A 19,275-nucleotide genomic window follows, 5' to 3' on the forward strand; every position below is an offset into this window, starting at 1 on the left:
TGTCGAAATCAAATTATAATGATCAACATATCTAGGGCTGTCGGATCGAGATAATCTTTTATGATGATACTCTAATGATAATTATTTAGATAATGAATGGTGAAGATAGACTTTAAATTTTAAAATTATATCATATTAGAGAAAAATAAAAAAAAATTATATTCTGCCTCTATGGCAGCAGTTGCTAATAACCGCTGCTATAAATCTATGGCAGTGGTTTACTAATCACTACAATATCTACTTATGGCAGTGGTTAAATATAACTACTATCATATCTCTATCTATGGCAATGATTATCACCAACCGCTGTCATAGACTGGACCTATGGCAGCAATTACTAATAATCACTGCCATAGGTCAGTAACCGCTGTCATAGATCAGCTTATGGTGGTGGTTATCAGTAACTGCTGTCGTAGGTCTAACCTATAGTTGATTGTGATAGTCCCACATCGATTATGAAAAAAATGAATGATGTATATAATGACTTAAGTAGTCAACCGCCCATCACCCCTGCTCGCCCCCGCTACGACCGCTCCCGCCCCACCCGCACCCCATCGACAGCCACTGTTGCCTGGCAACCCTGCCACCCCCAACCGCCATAGCCGCGCCCGACAGGCCGACCACCCCTCCCACCAGCCGACCATCGTCCATTATCTACCGATCTTTTTGACCACTGAAAGGCTATGACAATGATTTGCGAACCACTGCCATAATATCTATGGCAGTGGTTGGCATAACCACCGCCGTAGCTTAGCTACAGCAGTAGTTGGACAACTGCTGCCATAAGTGAGCTACGACAGTAGTTGGACAACTGCTGCCATAGTTGTACGACAGTGGTTGGACAACCGCGGCCAGACTTTTCTATGGCAGTGGTGTTGGGAATAGTGTCCCAAAGCCAATCGTCAGCCTGTTGACGGTTGTGCTCCTTTTATATTAGTACATGAATTATAAATAAATAAAATTATTTTGGTATTTTTTCATCACAAATGTTTCATCTTCTAATGAACTCCTGTGTTGTGGTGAAGTCCTTAGGACTATTTAGACTCGACAAAGGAGGATTTGTCGTTTAGTTCTTAAACATGTTCGCGACCAAATGATACGTTGTTACCAAGGATGATAATATTTATATCGAGCATAGGTCGTTGTGTGCCATATGGGTTGGTTGTCCTCATAACCAAAGAGTGTGGAGACACTGGTATGGCATACAGGTGAGATGTAATGGTACATCTGCACTGAACGTGACCAACTCCGGAGCTATTTCTGCTGTCAAGATTTGCTCCGATGGGATATGGGTATAAATGTCCCTCCGATCTGAGACCGCCACGGTGACTTGCAAGCAACTCACTGCACTTAGGCACTGGACTACCTGAATTTCTAATTCAGTGACGGAAGGTTGCTGGGTGTAGTCAAGTACTTGACTTGTCGGTGCGGTGGTGTCAAGATGGGATTTACCACTCCAGTTTAGGAGCTGTGTACAGTCGTGTTTTCAATTTAGCAAAACCTTGGTCAGGGTAGTCCTAGTGAGGAGTCACAGGACTAATTGAGTTGAGCATGATTCGGATGATATCATCAGGGTTGACAGTTTAACCCTGAGGTCATCCTAAACACAGGGGTCAAAAGGGATGAATTATACGATAACCATATTCACGTAGGTTCTGAATGTTGCGATTGCGATTATTCAACCTATCCGATCGTCGGGTACCATTGCTAGATGGTCACTTCGATTAGTACAGAAATTGGTTCCTGTGCTACCGGCTTAGTTCGAACCTGCGGGGTCACACACATTAGAGGTTCCTTTCTGATCTGATGGCTGATTATGAGTCTTATCTATCTGGAACTCTATGATTGAGAATTAAGATTCTCTAATCATGAGTTCCACACATTTTGGATACCGGAGTCAAAATTTTGAATTTTGAATTTTGAATTTGAAATTTGAACTCTTTGATCAGGGTTTCATATCGATGGTCTCTGATGCCTGATTGCCCATCGGATTTGGACTCAACATTTATGAGAGATTTAATTAGTGATTTAATCACTAATTAACTCAATTTGATTGAGTAATTATTTTTGGATCAAGTCCAATTGAATTGGATTCAGTTTGGATTGACCCGATTAGGTTAAATGTTGACCTAATCGCTAAGGTGGTTTAGTCCCTGATTTGATCAAAGGTTAGGTTTAGTTAATTCCTGATTTGATTAGGATTTTATTAAGCTTAATTAAGCCTAATTATGTTGGGTTTAATTTGGTCTAATTGTGCTCAACCTATTTTAAATTAGGTTGGCTCAATTTGAATCAAACCACCTTGTTTTAAATTCCCTACGTCACCCAACTTCCTTGCACCCATTTAAATTCACGAGAAGAAACTTCTCATGAAATTTTTCTCACGCAAAACCCTTCCCCACATCCTCATTTGTGCGCCATATGGATGGATAAAATAATTAGTTAGCCATTCAAATTCAAAGCATGTTTGAATTTGAATGGATAACTTATCACTTGCCCTTTCATCCTTATCCATTTTGTGCGCCACATTACTTACACGAGAAAAGGTTTCTCGTGAAACTTTTTCCACGCACAAATAGTCACGCCCCTTCTCTTCTCACGCTCAAAAGGATAGGGATAAGTTGGTTTTCGTTTGAATTCAAATTTGATTTGAATTCAAATGTGTAACCTCTTGTCTTTATCCTCTCACGCGGATAAGACACGTTCGACGTTGTTTTAAAAAGAGGAGAAAGGTAGGACGTGCGTAGAAAAATTAGGAGAGAAACTTTGGGACGTGAGGAAGGCTTCTGCGCAAGGTGAAGGTCCAAAACCTTCCGAGAGAAAAAGAAAGAAAAGAGAGAAAATTGGGCGCAGGGTTTTTGGTGTGTACCCTAGGGTTTTTACCTAGGGTTCGGGAAGTGAGATTGGTGTGCCACGAGTGTCGTAAGTCCACCAAATTTTAGAGAGAGATCCATCAGCCTCTCAAGTAACTGTGCAAACGATCTGGAGCATCCGAGAAGTCGGCACACATCGATCGAAGGAGTTCGATCAACATCTGCCATCAAAAGGGTGAAATCACGAACTAGCATTCGTGAGGAGCTGATCAGACGGGAGCTTCGTGTGGATGATCCGCAGAGGCCAGATAGTTGGGTGGCTATGACGTGACGATCAGAGCCCTCCGACGGTGATCAGATTACGGTGATCGACTATCCGCAAAAGGTGATGTGTTCTGAACACAGTACTGTAAAACGTTTACTGATTCAAATTTGAATTTCAAATTTAAATGCATGCTGTTGTATCATATTTAGATCCTAGTGTAGGATTAATTAGTATTAATTAATGAGATTAATTAATAATTCCGCTGTAAAATAGTAATTTTGAAAAAATTTTAAAAATTACCATTTTGCCCCTGCACTAAATTTTCGCTTTAAGTGGTTGACACAACCACTGCCGTATCCTAAAAAAATCATTACCATAGGCCTACGGCGACGGACATAGTGGCAGCGGTTGTCTAACCGTTGTCGTAGGCTATGGCAGCGATTTTTTGAGCTACGACAACGATTGAAACTATTTTGTAGTAGTGCTTGCTTTAGGAATAAGGGAAAAGGGAGTTCCTTATTCTGTGGAAGAAGAGAGGAAGAAGGAGGATATAAGTCCTTTATTCTGTGAAAAAAAAAGGAAGAAAAACAAAGAAAAAGGCAAAAGAAAAGAAAAAGAAAAAGAGAGCGAGAGAGAGATTCTCTCTCTTCCCTCTCGCCCTTCGTTGAGTTTGAATCCCTAATTTTTCTTTTTAGAAGTTTCACTCTCTCTCTATGGTGTTTTTACTCTCTATGATCGATCCAGTAAAAAGATTTTTTTTAATGGTTCTGATCTGATCCTAGCGAAGATAGTCTTGATCCACGGTCACCGAATAGCATGCAGGTATCTATCTTGATCAGATCGGATATCTCTAGATTTGATTATTTATGATTTTTATTGAATCATCTATATACTAATTCACCTATGATTTGATTAAATCATCTTGATCGGATCGATCGGGATGTCGGACAGTATTGCCTAATCGATCCTGTTCCATCTTGTTAATCTCTCCTTTGATATTCTCTCTACGTGATTTATGAATCTAGTGAATCCGATCTATTGCTTTGAGTCTGAGTTGATTCCAATAGAGGATTTTGAACCACTTTATCAGTTGGATAACATGCCCATACTATCCGAGCCTTTATCAAATATTGCAAGATCTGGCCCTTATTGATTCTATTAAATCTTTATATTTTAAGTGATTCTGATTAGATGAAGCTACTTGATCAAATTGACTCTTGACTATCAATCAGTGTGCCAACCTCCACTTTGATTTTTATTAGGCACTAATAGCTTCGATCACTTTTGATCTTCTTGTTGAACTATCTGTTTTCTATTCTAATTGTGATCAAATAAAATTACCTTTGATTTGACTGACTGAGATGTTGGATGCTACCACTTTTGACAGCCTTATGAAAGTATTAGGATTTAAAATTTTTATTAGTGGTAGTTTAAGAATGATAGAAGAATATATTTTAAATAATAGGTTCTGAAGGATACTCTCAAGGTTGATTGAACCTATTCATTCAGTATTTCATAGAGATAAGTAATAGATCATCTTTTCAAAATATTTTATAATTTATTTTAAAAATAAATAATTAATTTTTGAATTATACATGATTTATGATATTGTGTTTTGAACGAAAGGTAGTTTGAAAATTTGAGGATTTCTGGAATACTATGGTTTATGGATTTATCAAAGAATATACATGAAATTATGATATATATATTGTCTTACAAAAGTGCTTTGATATATGTTGGATTGAGCTCTCAATCTAACTATGTTTCAGTAGACCCCATCAATTAAAAATATATATTGATACTTAATGGGCCCCACCAATGAGGATTATATCTTGGTACTCAGTGGATCCCATCAATGAAGATTATACATTGATATTCAATAGGCTTTACTAATGGAGATTATATGTTGATACTCAGTGAACCCCATCGATGGGGGTTATATATTGATATTCAGTAGATCTTGTCAGTACGGATTGTACGTTGATATTCAATAGATCCTGCCAATAGGGATTAAACATTGGTCATAATTAAATGCTGATGAGTTACATGTATTTTCTTCAAATTAGATTAATAATTACATATGCCTATGAATGTTTGAGAACATTATTATTTAAATAGGCATGAAATATGTTCACATGTTTATTCATGGCATTCAAACATTATATCTTATAATAATATCTAAAATATCTATTTGAGATATTCATTACTTATTGGACTATCAAGCTCATTATCTCTTCTTTCTTTTTAAATTCAGATTCTCAATTACGGATATGAGTACTATTTTGAGAGTGAGCTAGAAGCGAGAGTCGGCAACATGGATTTATTATATTTTTTTAAGATTATTATTTAAGATTTAATTGATGTAAGATATTATGAATATCATTAAAATTTTATGAGAGATTAAAATTAATTTTAGTTAGTTAAATTTTATACTTAATTTATTATAAAGTTTACTGTAATGCATTGATATCATTTTTGAAATACCTTGCATGCTTGGGGAGAGAGTTTTTCATAAATATGTGACGGTTACTATGATCTCTAGACACATGATCTCGGATCAGCAGCATGATAATTAATATAGTATCAGAGTATAAATGGATAAATTATGACATAGAATTAGATATAAGATGTGTGTAGGTGGGTAGACATTAAGGACATTGGGATATACATCTATAACGATTGCAGTATAAGTTATCATTATGATTTTTTGGTTAAATCTTATGAATATGTATGAAAATATTTTAAAGAAACTATAATTCATAAGGTTTGATCTATGATGGGTAATATATGGATCATATTATGATTAATTAGATTTTGATCTAAAGTGATTATAAAAGGATTGATCATGACATTTTATCATGCATTATGATCATTAATTTGATCATCAATAATTTGGGTGAATTATAAGCTCAAATTTGATATGGAAGAATACTGTGATATTGTTCTTGATTTTGAGTTTGATTATTTAGTGGCAACATAAAGATTTATTCATACAATGTTGTTTAAAGTTGGACTTAAAAAGATTTTTATGATATTTGATTGGAATATTCTTTGAGATTTATATTGGAATATGGATCGTATACAAAGCTTGCATATAAAAATAAAAATATATCTTATTTATGTATATTAAAGACTATATGGTATATATGAAATTTTAATTTAAAGATTATGTATCTCAGTTGATCGAGAAATTTTTTACCCTTATTGTTGAGGTTGCTAGTAAAATCCTTGATTGTTATCTTCGGATTAGGCTAAAAAGATCTTATCATATCTATTCAAGATTTTAGGATACATGTGAAATTATAATTTAAGATTTTGGATTTATGAACTGATCTAAATTATTTTGCCCTTGTTATTGAGGTCCTTGATAAAATCTGATATTTCATGGAGATTTGATTTTAAAAGTCTTGCATGGTTGTTATAGAAAAATTTTGATAGATATTAAAGATCTCGATGGAAGAAACTTTAAAAGAAATGATTGAGTTGATTTTACTTATATATTTTGATTTAAATCCTAATCTGCCGGAGCATTAGAAGATTTTTCTTATTGATTTTGCTTATGAAGTTTTGATTTAGAATTGTCTAAATGAATTGACAAGAGAATTAAGCTTTGATTCATATTGGATTATAGTAAATCTATATAATGATTTTGAATGTGATATTGGACTTAAGGATTAATTAAGATGGCTGTGCTCCAAACAAAATTAGGGAAGAGAATCAAAAATTCATCTTTGGCTTCAATTGAAATTTAAAATTTTAGATCTTTTCCATCTGTAGTATAGAATAATATTTTGGTTGAAATTATTTTATAAATCTAAAAAATTTTGCTGGTTTAAGTTAGAGTGCATAGTGAAAGTGCGGTAATCTAGATTATGTTTGAGCTAATCAACATATTGATTTTTTAACTTAAAAGTTTATGATAAATGATATGATTTGATATTCTTTGAAGAGAAAATTTATTGAAGATGGAAAAGATAATACCTTTAATTATAGATTATTTTTGGTGTCAATAAGGAGGTCTCTTATCTACCATACTAAAAAAATTTTTAGCATCCTAAGTCTAAGATGAGTGGATCATTAATTTTTCATCTTGGATTTAGAATATTTAGCGATAGATTTTTTTTTCTCTATCGATTAGAAAGAATGTAAGATTATTTATAATCTTAGATGTTATATTCGAATATTCATCTACCGAGAGTATAGTAAAATTTGTTTATAATCTTATAAGAAATTGATTAAGTCAAGAGCAGATAATGATTTTGACAAAAAATTTAATATCCTTATCTAAATTTGAGATACTAATTTTGATTATAAGAAATGAATCATTCTGATTTTGATTATAAGAAACTTGATAACCTTACTATGCTTTGAGTCTTCTAAAATTGATCTAGTCTGTAACTGATGAAACTCTCCCTATTTTCGATCTTCATCTTCTAACTAATTTTGTTCTTCTTCAAGATCTTTGGGAAAGTTTGAAACTAGAATCAACTCTTTAGATAAATTTCATTTGTGATGTCTCATCTTTCTGGAAGTTAATTAGACGACTATAAAAATATCCCATACTTTCTTTGTCTCCTTTACATCTTGAATTCAAAATAATTTTTTTTATTAATTAAAATTTTAATAATCTACATTACCTTTTGAGATTTCAAATTTCACTTTCTTCTGGCAATCTTATCGTTGAAATTATTTATAGACATCGTCGTTGACTCCTCCAAGATATCCCACAAATCTTGCTCTTTTAAATAAGATTTGACAATAGCCTTCCATATTAGATAACAGATATGATTCAACATATGGAGAGAAACAAGATTAATAAAAGCAACCATATCGATATTGATAACATCAGGCATCTCGAACCCATTGAGATAAAAGGTAGTAGCACCAGCCATAATAATTTACATCTTGAATCACCAAATAAGAGTCTATATGCCTACACTATCACAAAATAAAGTATTAGAAGCTCTTCAACCATGCCAAGCTACGATCACTAGAATCACCAATAATTGAGTCATCGCTCTAAAAATTATGCTCCAAATAAATTTGATTGAAGTCACAAATTGTATAACCACTCTTCAAACCTATAACTCAAATGCCATTTAGTGTCATAAACACACGGGCCATCAATCTCAAAATCTGAGGTCTAATATCATATAGAATCATAAATACACATGGGCCACCAATCTCAAAATCTATAACTCTAATATCATGTAGAACCATAAATATATAAGTCACCAATCTCATGATCTAGAGCTCTAATACTATATAAAATGGTATGCTATCCGGAGTAGACCAATCGTACCGGCCCAAAATTTGGAACAAACACCAAATACAAATATATATATATATATTTTTAGAGAATTTCAAGAAGAAAATAATTGTGGAAGAAAAATTTTGGAAAGAAAAATAATTTTTTTCAAAAAAAATAAGGGCAAAAATAATGAGTTTGGTTCCCTTCACAAGAACGCTTCACAAAAAAGTCTCCACATGCAAAGATAATCTCTCCTCTCTCTTTTTTTTCCACATCTCTCTTTCACACTCCACACCCAAAAAAGACACTAAAGATCTATTTAAATAGAGCATCATACGAGTGAGATGTTTGACTTATATCTGAATTCAAAATAAAAAACTACTAAAACATAAACTCCAAACTAAATAAAATAACTCTAGAACAGAGTCTTACTAGAAATAGGACACACAAGAAATAATTAAGCATGAGTCTTAAAGTCATTAAAAATAATAATCAATTAAAAATAAAATCTCAATTGGAGTAACATCGGATAATAAATCTCAACATGACTAAGTGATTCTTTTTACTATTTCCAGCTACATGTGCAAGCATGAGATTTTTCTTTCAACCCTTCGATCAAAAAGCTACGTTTTATGCTTGCTCATAGCCCCAGACACCACTCGCTGATGGAGATTAATTTATGTTGTTTAAGTGTCATTTCGTTCTATTTTATTAACTAGATTCTGTTGGACTCATCTGTGAAAAGTTGAAGTAGATTGGCAATTAGGATGGTAAATGTTACTAAAAAAAAAAGAGGGGAAAAAAAAATCTCCAATTAGCAACGTCTGACGGTGAATTTAAACCTAGGGATAGGGATAAATAGAACAATCCGAGCAGCTTGCCTTGTATGCACACAAAAAGTGCTCATCATATGGACCATCATGTCAATCATGAATACTTCAGTCTCTTCGGTCATATTTCTAAATGGAGAGTATCTCAATCTTCCTTTAAGAAGAATTTTCTAAAAGCTAATTTAATCTTTCAACTACTAAAATCATCAGTAATTATAGGTACTACTTATCATATTGGATTACATTAGGGATCCATTTGACTATTCCTATAAAATTGGACTGAAAACTTTGTAGAATTTGTAGATTGAGCCAACTATTTAAGCACAGCTACTTATCAACCAAGTTTCATATGGGCCAAATTCTATAGGAAGGAAAAAAGATATTTATAGTTTTTTCTACTTGCAACTTGCAAGCTAGAAAATGGGTCAGATTTGGACGGGCTATTAGATAATGCCATCTAGAAAATCAACAGACTTGACTTTTACATAATTTTCATTCTGATTTTGTAAATATATTTAAAAGAATCCTAAATATATAATTAATATACATCACTTTGGCATGCAAGCAAATATATCTATCTAATGATATGATAGACGTGTACAAATACTATTTTCAATCCCAACCGACTGCCCCGCTGCTAAGACTGCAAATTGATAGGATTGATCAGTTACCCAATTCGATCGTTTAGATCCGAGCCAATTTGCTTCAAAGGACCGATGGAGTTGAGTTGGATTTTAAAATTAGACACGTTCTATTTTTAAGATCAAATCTCGATTTATTGAATTTTAATCTGATTTGATTCGATTTGATTTTTGAATCAATTTTAGATATTCTACGCTATGATCTGATCCGATCCAAACCCCATATATCACTAGGATCCCAACCCATTAGAGCCTTTATATTATGATTTAAAATTTGTATAAACAATATTTTTGATATAAAAATAGATTGAAAATTATTTTTATATTTTAATTTATTTTAAAAATAATATTATTTATTATCTATTTTGTATTGTTAATAATATTTTATTATATAGTAATTAAAATATAATTAATTATATTTAATCCGAATACGATTCGAACTCAAATTGTTTAGATTGGGCCAAGTTATATATGGACCAATCTAATCCGAATGGCCCTCTGGATCAAAATTTTGGATATCGATGGGTCCAATCTTCTATTAATTCAATCTAATTCAAGATTCGATCAAAAAATTGAATCTGATCATGATCATTTATAACCCGATTCGATTTAACCCATTTGCACCCCTGGCTGTTACGTCCATCAGTTAGAAGAGTTCGATCCAGCGCCTCAAATTCCGATCTCTTCCGCGAAAACCTCCCCCCAACCCGTTCTAAATCAAAAATATTCTCAATTTTCTAATTATGGATCCCACCTCCGAAACCACCAGTCCAACACCCAAAAAAACACACAAAAAAAGGGCACTTCCGCAATTACACCAAATTGTCCGACCTTTGCGTCCTTCCATGAATACCCCTCTTCGGTGTATTTTCGTAATTTGAAACGTCCCGTGGGGCCATTCCGGGAATTCGACAATTCGTCCACCGACTCTGCCTTTTTTTTTTTTATTCTGCTCTATAAATCAAGGGGCCCGCACCAAAGCGACCCCCACTCTTGCACCGCCTTAAAATACGTCATATCCAAGTTAAGAAAACCCAAAACGAGGACGCGGTCCCAAATTTTTCTCCCTCTCTTCCGGTCTCTTCTTGACCCTAGCCTAACCAAACCCTAACCCGACCCTAACCCTCGTTATCCATTTCCCAAGCGGCCCATCCCTCTCCTCCTCTCTCTCTCTCTGTTTCTGAAACCCTAACCGTAACCCTAGCCGATATCTATAACCCTAATACTTGATCTTCTCCTTTTCGTTAATTTATTTTCTTATTCCCACTTGGATCTCCTTCTATCTTCGCCGTTAAGTCTTGGTCCTAGTTCTACTTGGAGCCGATCAACGGCGCCGTTCTTGTTGGAATCGCGAGATCCGGCCGTGGCCTCGAGGGGATCCGACGCCATGGTGGTGAACAGGCGGGCGCTGAAGCGGGCGAAGGGAAGGGTGACCGCAGATCTGTGCGATTTTCTGACTTTTCCGGCCGGCAGCGATGGGATCACCGACGGCCTCGACGGGCCGTTCCGCGTGAGCGTCCGGGAGTTTCTTGTGCGGCACGCGCGGCTGCCGCCGCCATCGTCGATCTTGTCGCCCTCCGCGGTCGCCTCGCCGCATCTGATACCCTGGCGGATCACCTTCCGGGTGGGTGATTTGGAAGATGCTGTCGTCGAGCTTAACGTTGTAGAAGAGGATGTGCTGCCATCGAAGTCGATCTATTGTGATCACTGTAGAATCGTAGGTGAGAATCGAGAGATAATTTTACCCCTTTTTTTTTCTTTTTATTTTTTTACCGGATCCACGCTTTCACCAGTTTTGCGCAATTTTCTACAATTTTACCTTTTTTTTTAATATTTAGTTGACCGGATCTACCTTGGTAAACCGGTTTCACATGACAGCTGTCATGCACTACGTGACCGTCATTATTATTTTTTAAGGACTAATTTATTTTGAATTATGGATTTTTAAAATCTTTAATATAATTATATTAATTTTATTAAATTATTTTAAAAATAAATTTGTTTTTATTTCAAATGCTTTGCCTCAATTTCTTAGGTCGAGTAACAATTTATTGGTTAAGTGCAGGCTCGCATTCATGAAATTGATGCTGATTGCATGATTACTAGAAAATTAAATTAAACCAGACTAGCAACTTTGTAACTGAGTAATGTAGTGGTTTTTCTCGTTACTGATTCAATAAACGTTGGGTGGTCGTTATTCTTGCATTTCCTATTAATTTATGCACTTAAAATGCAATTTTATGTTTTTGATGCTCAATTGGTTGTTATTGTGATCTTATTATAGGGTGGAGTGGTCATCCCGTTTGCGGAAAACGTTATCATTTTATCATCCGAAATGATAGCAAATCATCATCTGGTTGTCGCCAGACATGCATCCATTGCGGAACTTTGTTGCCTTTGTCCGAAACAAGGTGAGAAGTCCTTCTGTTTTTTTTGTTTTTTACTTAAAATGCACACTCTCATCAAAACAAAAGAAATTGAAAGTTCTCCATATTCATTAGGCAACTTGAGCTGCAAATCTGGTGTTTGTGGTTGGTGCTTGATCTCATATCGTTTTTGTTTGCTTTTTGTTGAATCGCTTGATTAAATATGCATTACTTACATTGATATATTTTTCTTGTTTAATCCTTTCATGGATTTATGGAAGTCTTTGTCAAGTTTGTGGAGAAATGGGATATCCTCGTTACTTTTTGGGAGACTTGAAGCAATCATAGGTTGGGGGAATTTTTTCTTTCAAATGCTCTGGAGAAAGTGCTTCATCTGTTGCATTTTCTTTGCTTGAGTATTGCTCAATCTGACATGATTCTGAAAATGTCGGATCAGTTTGAAGCATATTTGGTTTCTTAATTTTGTTGATTTTCTCTCTTCCTCTCCAAAGGTGTGAGTGGAGAATTTGGTAGTCTAGACCACAAATTCTTCTCGAGCCGGTGTGTATAACTTGAAAATATTGGTTAAAGGAAAAGATGAGCCTAGCAGTAAGTCTGCATTGCAAACGGAAGCCTCTTCAATCAGTACTGGATTCAATAGTCAAGTCTATTTATCTTCGATGGAGTATTCTGATTTGTTGTTTCTATTGGTGGTTTTCCTTAGATTAGCTTTACAGGCTCGAAAAAGATCGTTGGGCATGCACATTTGTTCCCTAGAATAGAAGTTATCTTCAGATTGCTTGTATCTATATAAGATTCTGTTCTTGATGGTGGTATGCCTTTCTTCGGTAAAAAGCTCCTCTATGACAGATCGTTATTTCAAGAATGCATTTTCCGTATGCTCTGAACTTCTATCCTTTGATCAAAGTGATCTTTTCATTTTGGTCTACTGTTGAGCTCTGTAAGATCTTCTTGGTGATTGTGCAGCTTTTAGAAGACTTCCTCCTGAGCTATGATTATTTGCATATGATAGAAAGGTGTGTAACTGTAATTTCTTATGATCACATGCCATGCACAGATGACTTGGTCATCTACAAGACTTAGGTCTTGTTTATGTTTTTTTGATTTTATATTGTCATGTAATGGAGGTTTTGATTGCCTCACTGCCTTGGTTCTGATTTGCAGTTCAATGGGCCAGTTTTGTGCATAGTATTTCATGTTACAAATGGAGCTAGATAAGAGACTGTTATGTGGATCAGCTGCAGCATTTACATATTTCTAATGGAACAAATTAACAATTTCTTCTGATTAAGTGATTTGTTATCATTCTGGCCCAAGAAAGTTGGTATGAAGATAACAGGGACACTTTGCTAACTTTATTTCCAGTAGCTTTTCGGAGCTTTACCATTGCCAGCGATCTACATGCATGTTGATGTGGGCGGTGTTTGTTTGATGCTGTGGAGTGGTTTGATTATTAGAATGAAAAGTAATCTAGTATATTCTTTTAAGGTATAATGTTAGTGGCTAGGCATGTTAGCCATCCATTAAGAACTGTGATAAATTTTTATCTGGAGGCAAGTGTTTCATTATTGTATCTTGTGGAACTTGTTTTGTGTCCATACGTGTAATAAATGGTTCAAGATTTGAGTGATTATCATATGGGGTGTTTATGTTTCAAACTTTCCCTGATGTTTTGAAATGCTTTAGTGGAAATTGTTCCTTCTCCTTAATAACAGGTTGTCTCCTGGAATCATAAGAATTCTGCAGGATATATGTAAACCATGGAAATCTGTGTGGGAATCTGCTAGCTATTTATTGGAGTTGAGCCTGTAGCTCTGAAAGATGTTTAGCGATCTTATGATATTTGTCTATCATGCAATGTTTTGTTTGTCTCACACAAATGCTCCTTTAATCAGGTGTGTTGCATGCAAATATGAGATGGGAGGTGAAGATCCAGAAGACTGGCCATATGTGCAGTTGGAAGATTCTACTCACTGGCTGCATGGTGTAGTGCATGCAAATGGTTATGGCCACCTTCTCAGAGTTAATGGCCGAGAAGGTGGTTCAAAATATTTGACAGGATGTGATATAATGGGTTTTTGGGATCGTATATGCAAAATGCTCCATGTCAGGTATGGGATATCTTATGATTATTGTTTATTTCTTGTTATCTTCATGGATCATTGTAGAGGTTTGCTATTGATTGCAACATTTTTCTGTGATAGAAGCACTTGGTGATTACTTGATATGTTATCAAAATGCTCAGGGCTAGCACTGTACTATAATTTGTATATTAGAAATCTTTGTGCCAATCAGATTTTTATTATAATAACAGTCAAATCTTAATATGTAATTGTTTTCTTATTCTGTTAATGGGGAAAAGTTAATTTATGGCATAGTGTGTAGGATGGTTTTGAAGGGGAGGTCTGCAATCACAGGGACCATACAGGATTTTGTAAACTTAAATCAATATTTTTTTTTTTTTATTGGAGGAACATAGTGATGGAAAACTGTATTCTATTTAGTTAATTATCAGATTGATTTGTAAAATCCTGTAGGATATGGATGGAATGTTGGATGAATTATAAATGTAATTATTGAAGAGGTAAAATGGGGACCTCAAAATTGAATCGAAGCCCATCATGCCACTGTTTTAAAAGCAACTTCGAGCTTGGTCGGTACCGAGACAATGGTCAGGTGCCTTACCAACTTTTAAAAGTCAAGATCGCCCAAAAGAGTAATAACTTCAAAAAAATAAAAGAAGAAGAAAAAAAAAGGTTTTAAAATATTGGAAAGATGTATGGTGTCCCAGTTTCTGGTTTAAGGATAGGATGAGTTGTGAAATAGACAAGGGTGGCATGAGATGTTCATCATCTTGAACGGTACACAGTGTTCTGTTTCATGGAAAAAGTTTATTTAAAACCTTGAATACAACAAATATAACATATTTAACAATATATATAGTGAATCAAAAGAAAGTTTTTACCAGGCAGCATCCTATGCTAACTTAGAAATCATTTAGATTCCCCATCATGTAACATGATGCAAGATATTAAAGCAGCGTGTAGGCCAGTACCGCTTAGGTAAACTTTAGGTGGCCAAGGTGGCCATTTTTAACATCATGCTAGCTGAACTCTAGGTTCTTATAACAAGGCCACAAATTTGACTGTTTTATTGTATGACTGAATTGGAAATAACCAAATATGCTACAAGGTTACCAACCCGACTCTGCAACTTATGATGTTAGAGTTGGGATAATATGAATGCAAGGTTTGAAGGTCAAAATAGATGGTTCGAAGCTGAAAATAAAAGGGGACCTTGAGCAAGGAGCACAGTATTACTTTTGTAGTTTACCTTTTTCTCCACAACCTTTCATCAAGGGAGATCATTTTTTTAATTTCTGTCTTGAGATTTTTCAAATTTTCTCAGGTATGAAGCTGATGGTTTTGTATGCAAGACATGGAGACTAATGGAGTTTTTATGGCTTCAACCTAGTATCTGTTTATGGGTGGGCCTTGTGAACTTTGATTTTCACACACCCCCACACACACCCCATCATGAGGTTTTAAAAGATCATATGCTGATTACATAGTGGTTACCCCGATTCTGCCCATCATGAGGTTTTAAAAGATCGTATGCTGATTACATAGTGGTTAGTAAGGTCAAGGGCTGAAAACAAAACAAATCAGATATGGATTGGATAGTGGCATATCCATAGGATTTTTTTCAACAAATGCAAATATGGATACAGGTACTAAAGGATTATGTCAAAATTGGTATTCTATATTTGTTCTAAAGGGATATCCATATCCAAATAATATGGTTACTATCTGAATCTTTCCACTTTAGATATGTATATAAGTGGGATACTCTGCCCCTTTTTCTTTATATATAGCATGGATGAAACATTTATTGTTAAAGCATTATTGTTAAAGCACCTCACTGGTCAATTAAAATTTTGGGGTGTTTAGTATCTATTTGTGACGAAAAGATCATTTTTGATGACAGAAAAGTCAGCGTTTTGGATATCTCCAAAAAATATGGAATGGAGTATCGGCTCCTCCATGCGGTAACCGCTGGCCGTTCTTGGTATGGGGATTGGGGATACAGATTTGGTGCCGGTAGCTTCTCCCTGACTGCAGTGGCCTACCAGAAAGCTGTGGAAACCCTCCCTAACATACCGCTGTCCATCTTCTTCTCCCATTCCCGATCTCCTCACACCCCATTACAGAATATGATTGCACTGTATCGGTTCATCGCTGATTACCCCTTGGTCACATTTAGGGATCTCTTCTGCTATGTGACGCGTCTGCTTCATGAAGCTCACGAGCGAAAAAAGCCTCAAAATCCTTCGAGGAGGAAATTGGCTAAAGCCACCTCAAGCGTATTGGGTTCGTGGACGAATGAAGAAGTTGAACGAGTAGAGAAGGCTACGGTCAAGGTTCTTCGTGCCGTTGGGGGTTCCAAGTGGGTGACTTGGCGCGCCCTCAGAGGAGCAACAGTTCGAGCACTAAATGCCCCAGAGCTCCTCGACCATTGCCTCAAGGGACTCGGCGGTAGAGCAACGGACGACGGTATGGTTGTTGCAGTTCGATACAATGCTGAAATGAGTGCAATTGAGTACAGGTCGGTCAAAGAGTTGCCATCTCCTATCCTGCCTATTTCGTAGCTTTAAATCCTTTATTCAGGCATTGGCACCATTATGAAATACAAACTAATCCTACAGCATGACGACTATAAGATCGCTCATGTTCAAATTATCTCCACGATGACAGAACATCATTAGATCTTTTCCCATTAAATCTGATTTTGTTTATGTTTTCTTTCCTTGTGAAAACTGTAGGCTTGAGGCAGCTTCAAACCAGACAACGACCACCCGATACTTTCCGAGGCCATCTGCTGATCAGCTTCTCCAGGATCTCAAATTCCTGTATGATGCTCTTCTTAATCCTGCTACCATGCAATCCTACAAGCCACAGGCAACAAAGAAGTCTGCCCAAAGCTCAGCGTCAAATCTCCTAGACTGCAAGCAATTCATAAAGCATTACGATGAACTTGCATCTAATTGGTTGCCTTCTAGTCAATTTGTGCTTCAGATCTGGTGTCATGTTGAGTTGATTGATCATCCAAAGGACTACACTGCTCCCCCACCAGAGCTTCTGATTTTGCCTATAGCTGCCACTATAGCTGATCTAAAGCAACAAGCAACAAGAGCTTTTCAAGAGATATACCTTATCTTCCGAAGATTCCAAGCCGAACAGTTAATATTAGACCATGTAGATGTTAGTGACTCTGCTCTTGTCAGGCATATACTTGGCTCAAATGGGATTGCTAAGATTAGAGGATCCTGTGTTGGAGATGACCAAAGACTTGGGCAGTTCCGAATGGAGAGGGGATTGGAGAACTGGATTGTGGACTGTGATTGTGGTGCTAAGGATGATGATGGTGAGAGGATGATGGCCTGTGATGCCTGTGGGGTCTGGCAGCATACAAGGTGTGCTGGGATCAGTGACTATGATGAAGCACCAGCTAAATTTGTTTGTAAGAGGTGCATTTGCTTGCGCAAGTCTAACGGGCGTAGCGGTGGACAAATGAAAAGCAACACCTATGGTGGGAGGTGCAAGGATGAAACAGATCCTTCTAGATCAGGGGGATTTGGTAGCCTGACAACTGTGAGGTGAAGATATTCCTGTCACCGTAAATGTTGGGCGTATGTACAAAGAGTAGCCTAGTTTTGGCCTTATTGTAATAAGATTCAAGGCCATGGTAGAAACTTTTTGTTTCCCATTAATGAAGAAGCTAACCTTTCCTCTAAAATTTTTATTTTGCACCTGCATAGAATGAACAGCTCATATAGGTCAGGCATACTAAATTAGCACGGTCTGGATGAAGTAAATGCATTTTTCAAGAATGTTAATTCACTTCTTAAAATGCACAATTATTTCAATCATCAACCCTTATGAATCCTTTTCTCAATCTTCAGTGCTACCTGCTGGATCTTTCATATGACAGCGTGAACAGCTTTAGCAGCTGTTGAACGTTCTCTGCCATCAGATCCTTTGCCTCTGCTTACATGACTGTAATTCAATATGGAACATCAGGGATCTGTGCCTGAACCACCATCAATTGAGTGTTATTTTTTGGCAAAAGGAAATCCAAAATCACCATTGCCGTTGGTAGAGCTATGTCTGGACCAAGATATACCTAGGTTCTAGCTTCCACAAAAAATTAAGATTTTTTAAGTACTCGAACATTATATTGAATTCATAAACAATGCTGGCTCCTAAGAAATAGCATAACATGGAGATGACAACACCATCCAATGATTATGCCACATGACAGAATGCTGTACACTGATGCCTTCCGTCATAGGTAATTGCATCAAAATGAGTTTGTTCAGGCACGTGGTACCTAGGTGACAAAACACTTGACAACCTGTGAGGACTCTACAATCTTGTGTTTGTTGAAATTAAAAGAAAAAAAGGGAACAAAGAAGGAAAGATTGCGACAAGAAAGAGAGGATGAAAAAAGAGAATGAACACGTAAAGAAATATCAATAGGAAAGTGAGGAAGCAGCAAAGGAATTAACACTATCTGAATGTGTTCGTCAACATGCATGGAGAGCTTCAACAATAAAAAAAATGCCGATAACAAAAATTAAGGAAACGGAAAATTGAACTTTCTACTTCCTCGTCTGTTGGGCAATGACGAGCAGTAAAGGAAATCTGTATTTATCTTCTACATAAATATATAATGTAACCTCTATCTCATCCAAAATCATGTAACAGAAGTCAAATAATCAACATCAGTATCTTCATGTTCCAAGCCAACAGGCGTTATTTATTTGTGGTTTGGCATATGAATAAGCATTCACCATTTCTTGCAATCAAAACTGCAATAAACATTCATGTACATGCATCACATCCAAACATATTTTGCACATTAGGAGAACAAAAATATAGATTATGTAAACTTAAGCATATTTGCAGGTAACTAGAAAATATAGCATAGTCAGGATTCAAACCTAGGTCATTGGGTACCACGGCCCAATGATTTTACCAACTTGCACTTGGGAGAATATATTCTCCTCCATGCTTTTAAGTACATAG

At 36.0% G+C, this 19,275-nt stretch overlaps 1 protein-coding gene and 1 long non-coding RNA gene across 2 annotated transcripts in view; one reads left to right on the forward strand and one right to left on the reverse strand.

Moving 5' to 3' along the window:
* The window catches only part of LOC114913914 (uncharacterized), a 70,030-nt gene that overhangs the window by 8,184 nt on the left and 42,571 nt on the right, over positions 1-19,275 (reverse strand). The gene's annotated exons all lie outside the window — the stretch shown is intronic.
* Positions 10,816-17,983, forward strand: LOC105036182 (PHD finger protein At1g33420). The gene is made up of 5 exons (XM_010911946.4): positions 10,816-11,521; positions 12,085-12,211; positions 14,083-14,298; positions 16,175-16,792; positions 17,010-17,983. Exons 1-5 carry the CDS (start codon positions 11,188-11,190, stop codon positions 17,845-17,847), a joined length of 2,133 nt encoding a protein of 710 aa, XP_010910248.2. The 5' UTR covers positions 10,816-11,187; the 3' UTR covers positions 17,848-17,983.

This window comes from Elaeis guineensis, chromosome 1 (assembly GCF_000442705.2).
Source record: "Elaeis guineensis isolate ETL-2024a chromosome 1, EG11, whole genome shotgun sequence".
NCBI classification, from domain to species: Eukaryota; Viridiplantae; Streptophyta; class Magnoliopsida; order Arecales; family Arecaceae; genus Elaeis; species Elaeis guineensis.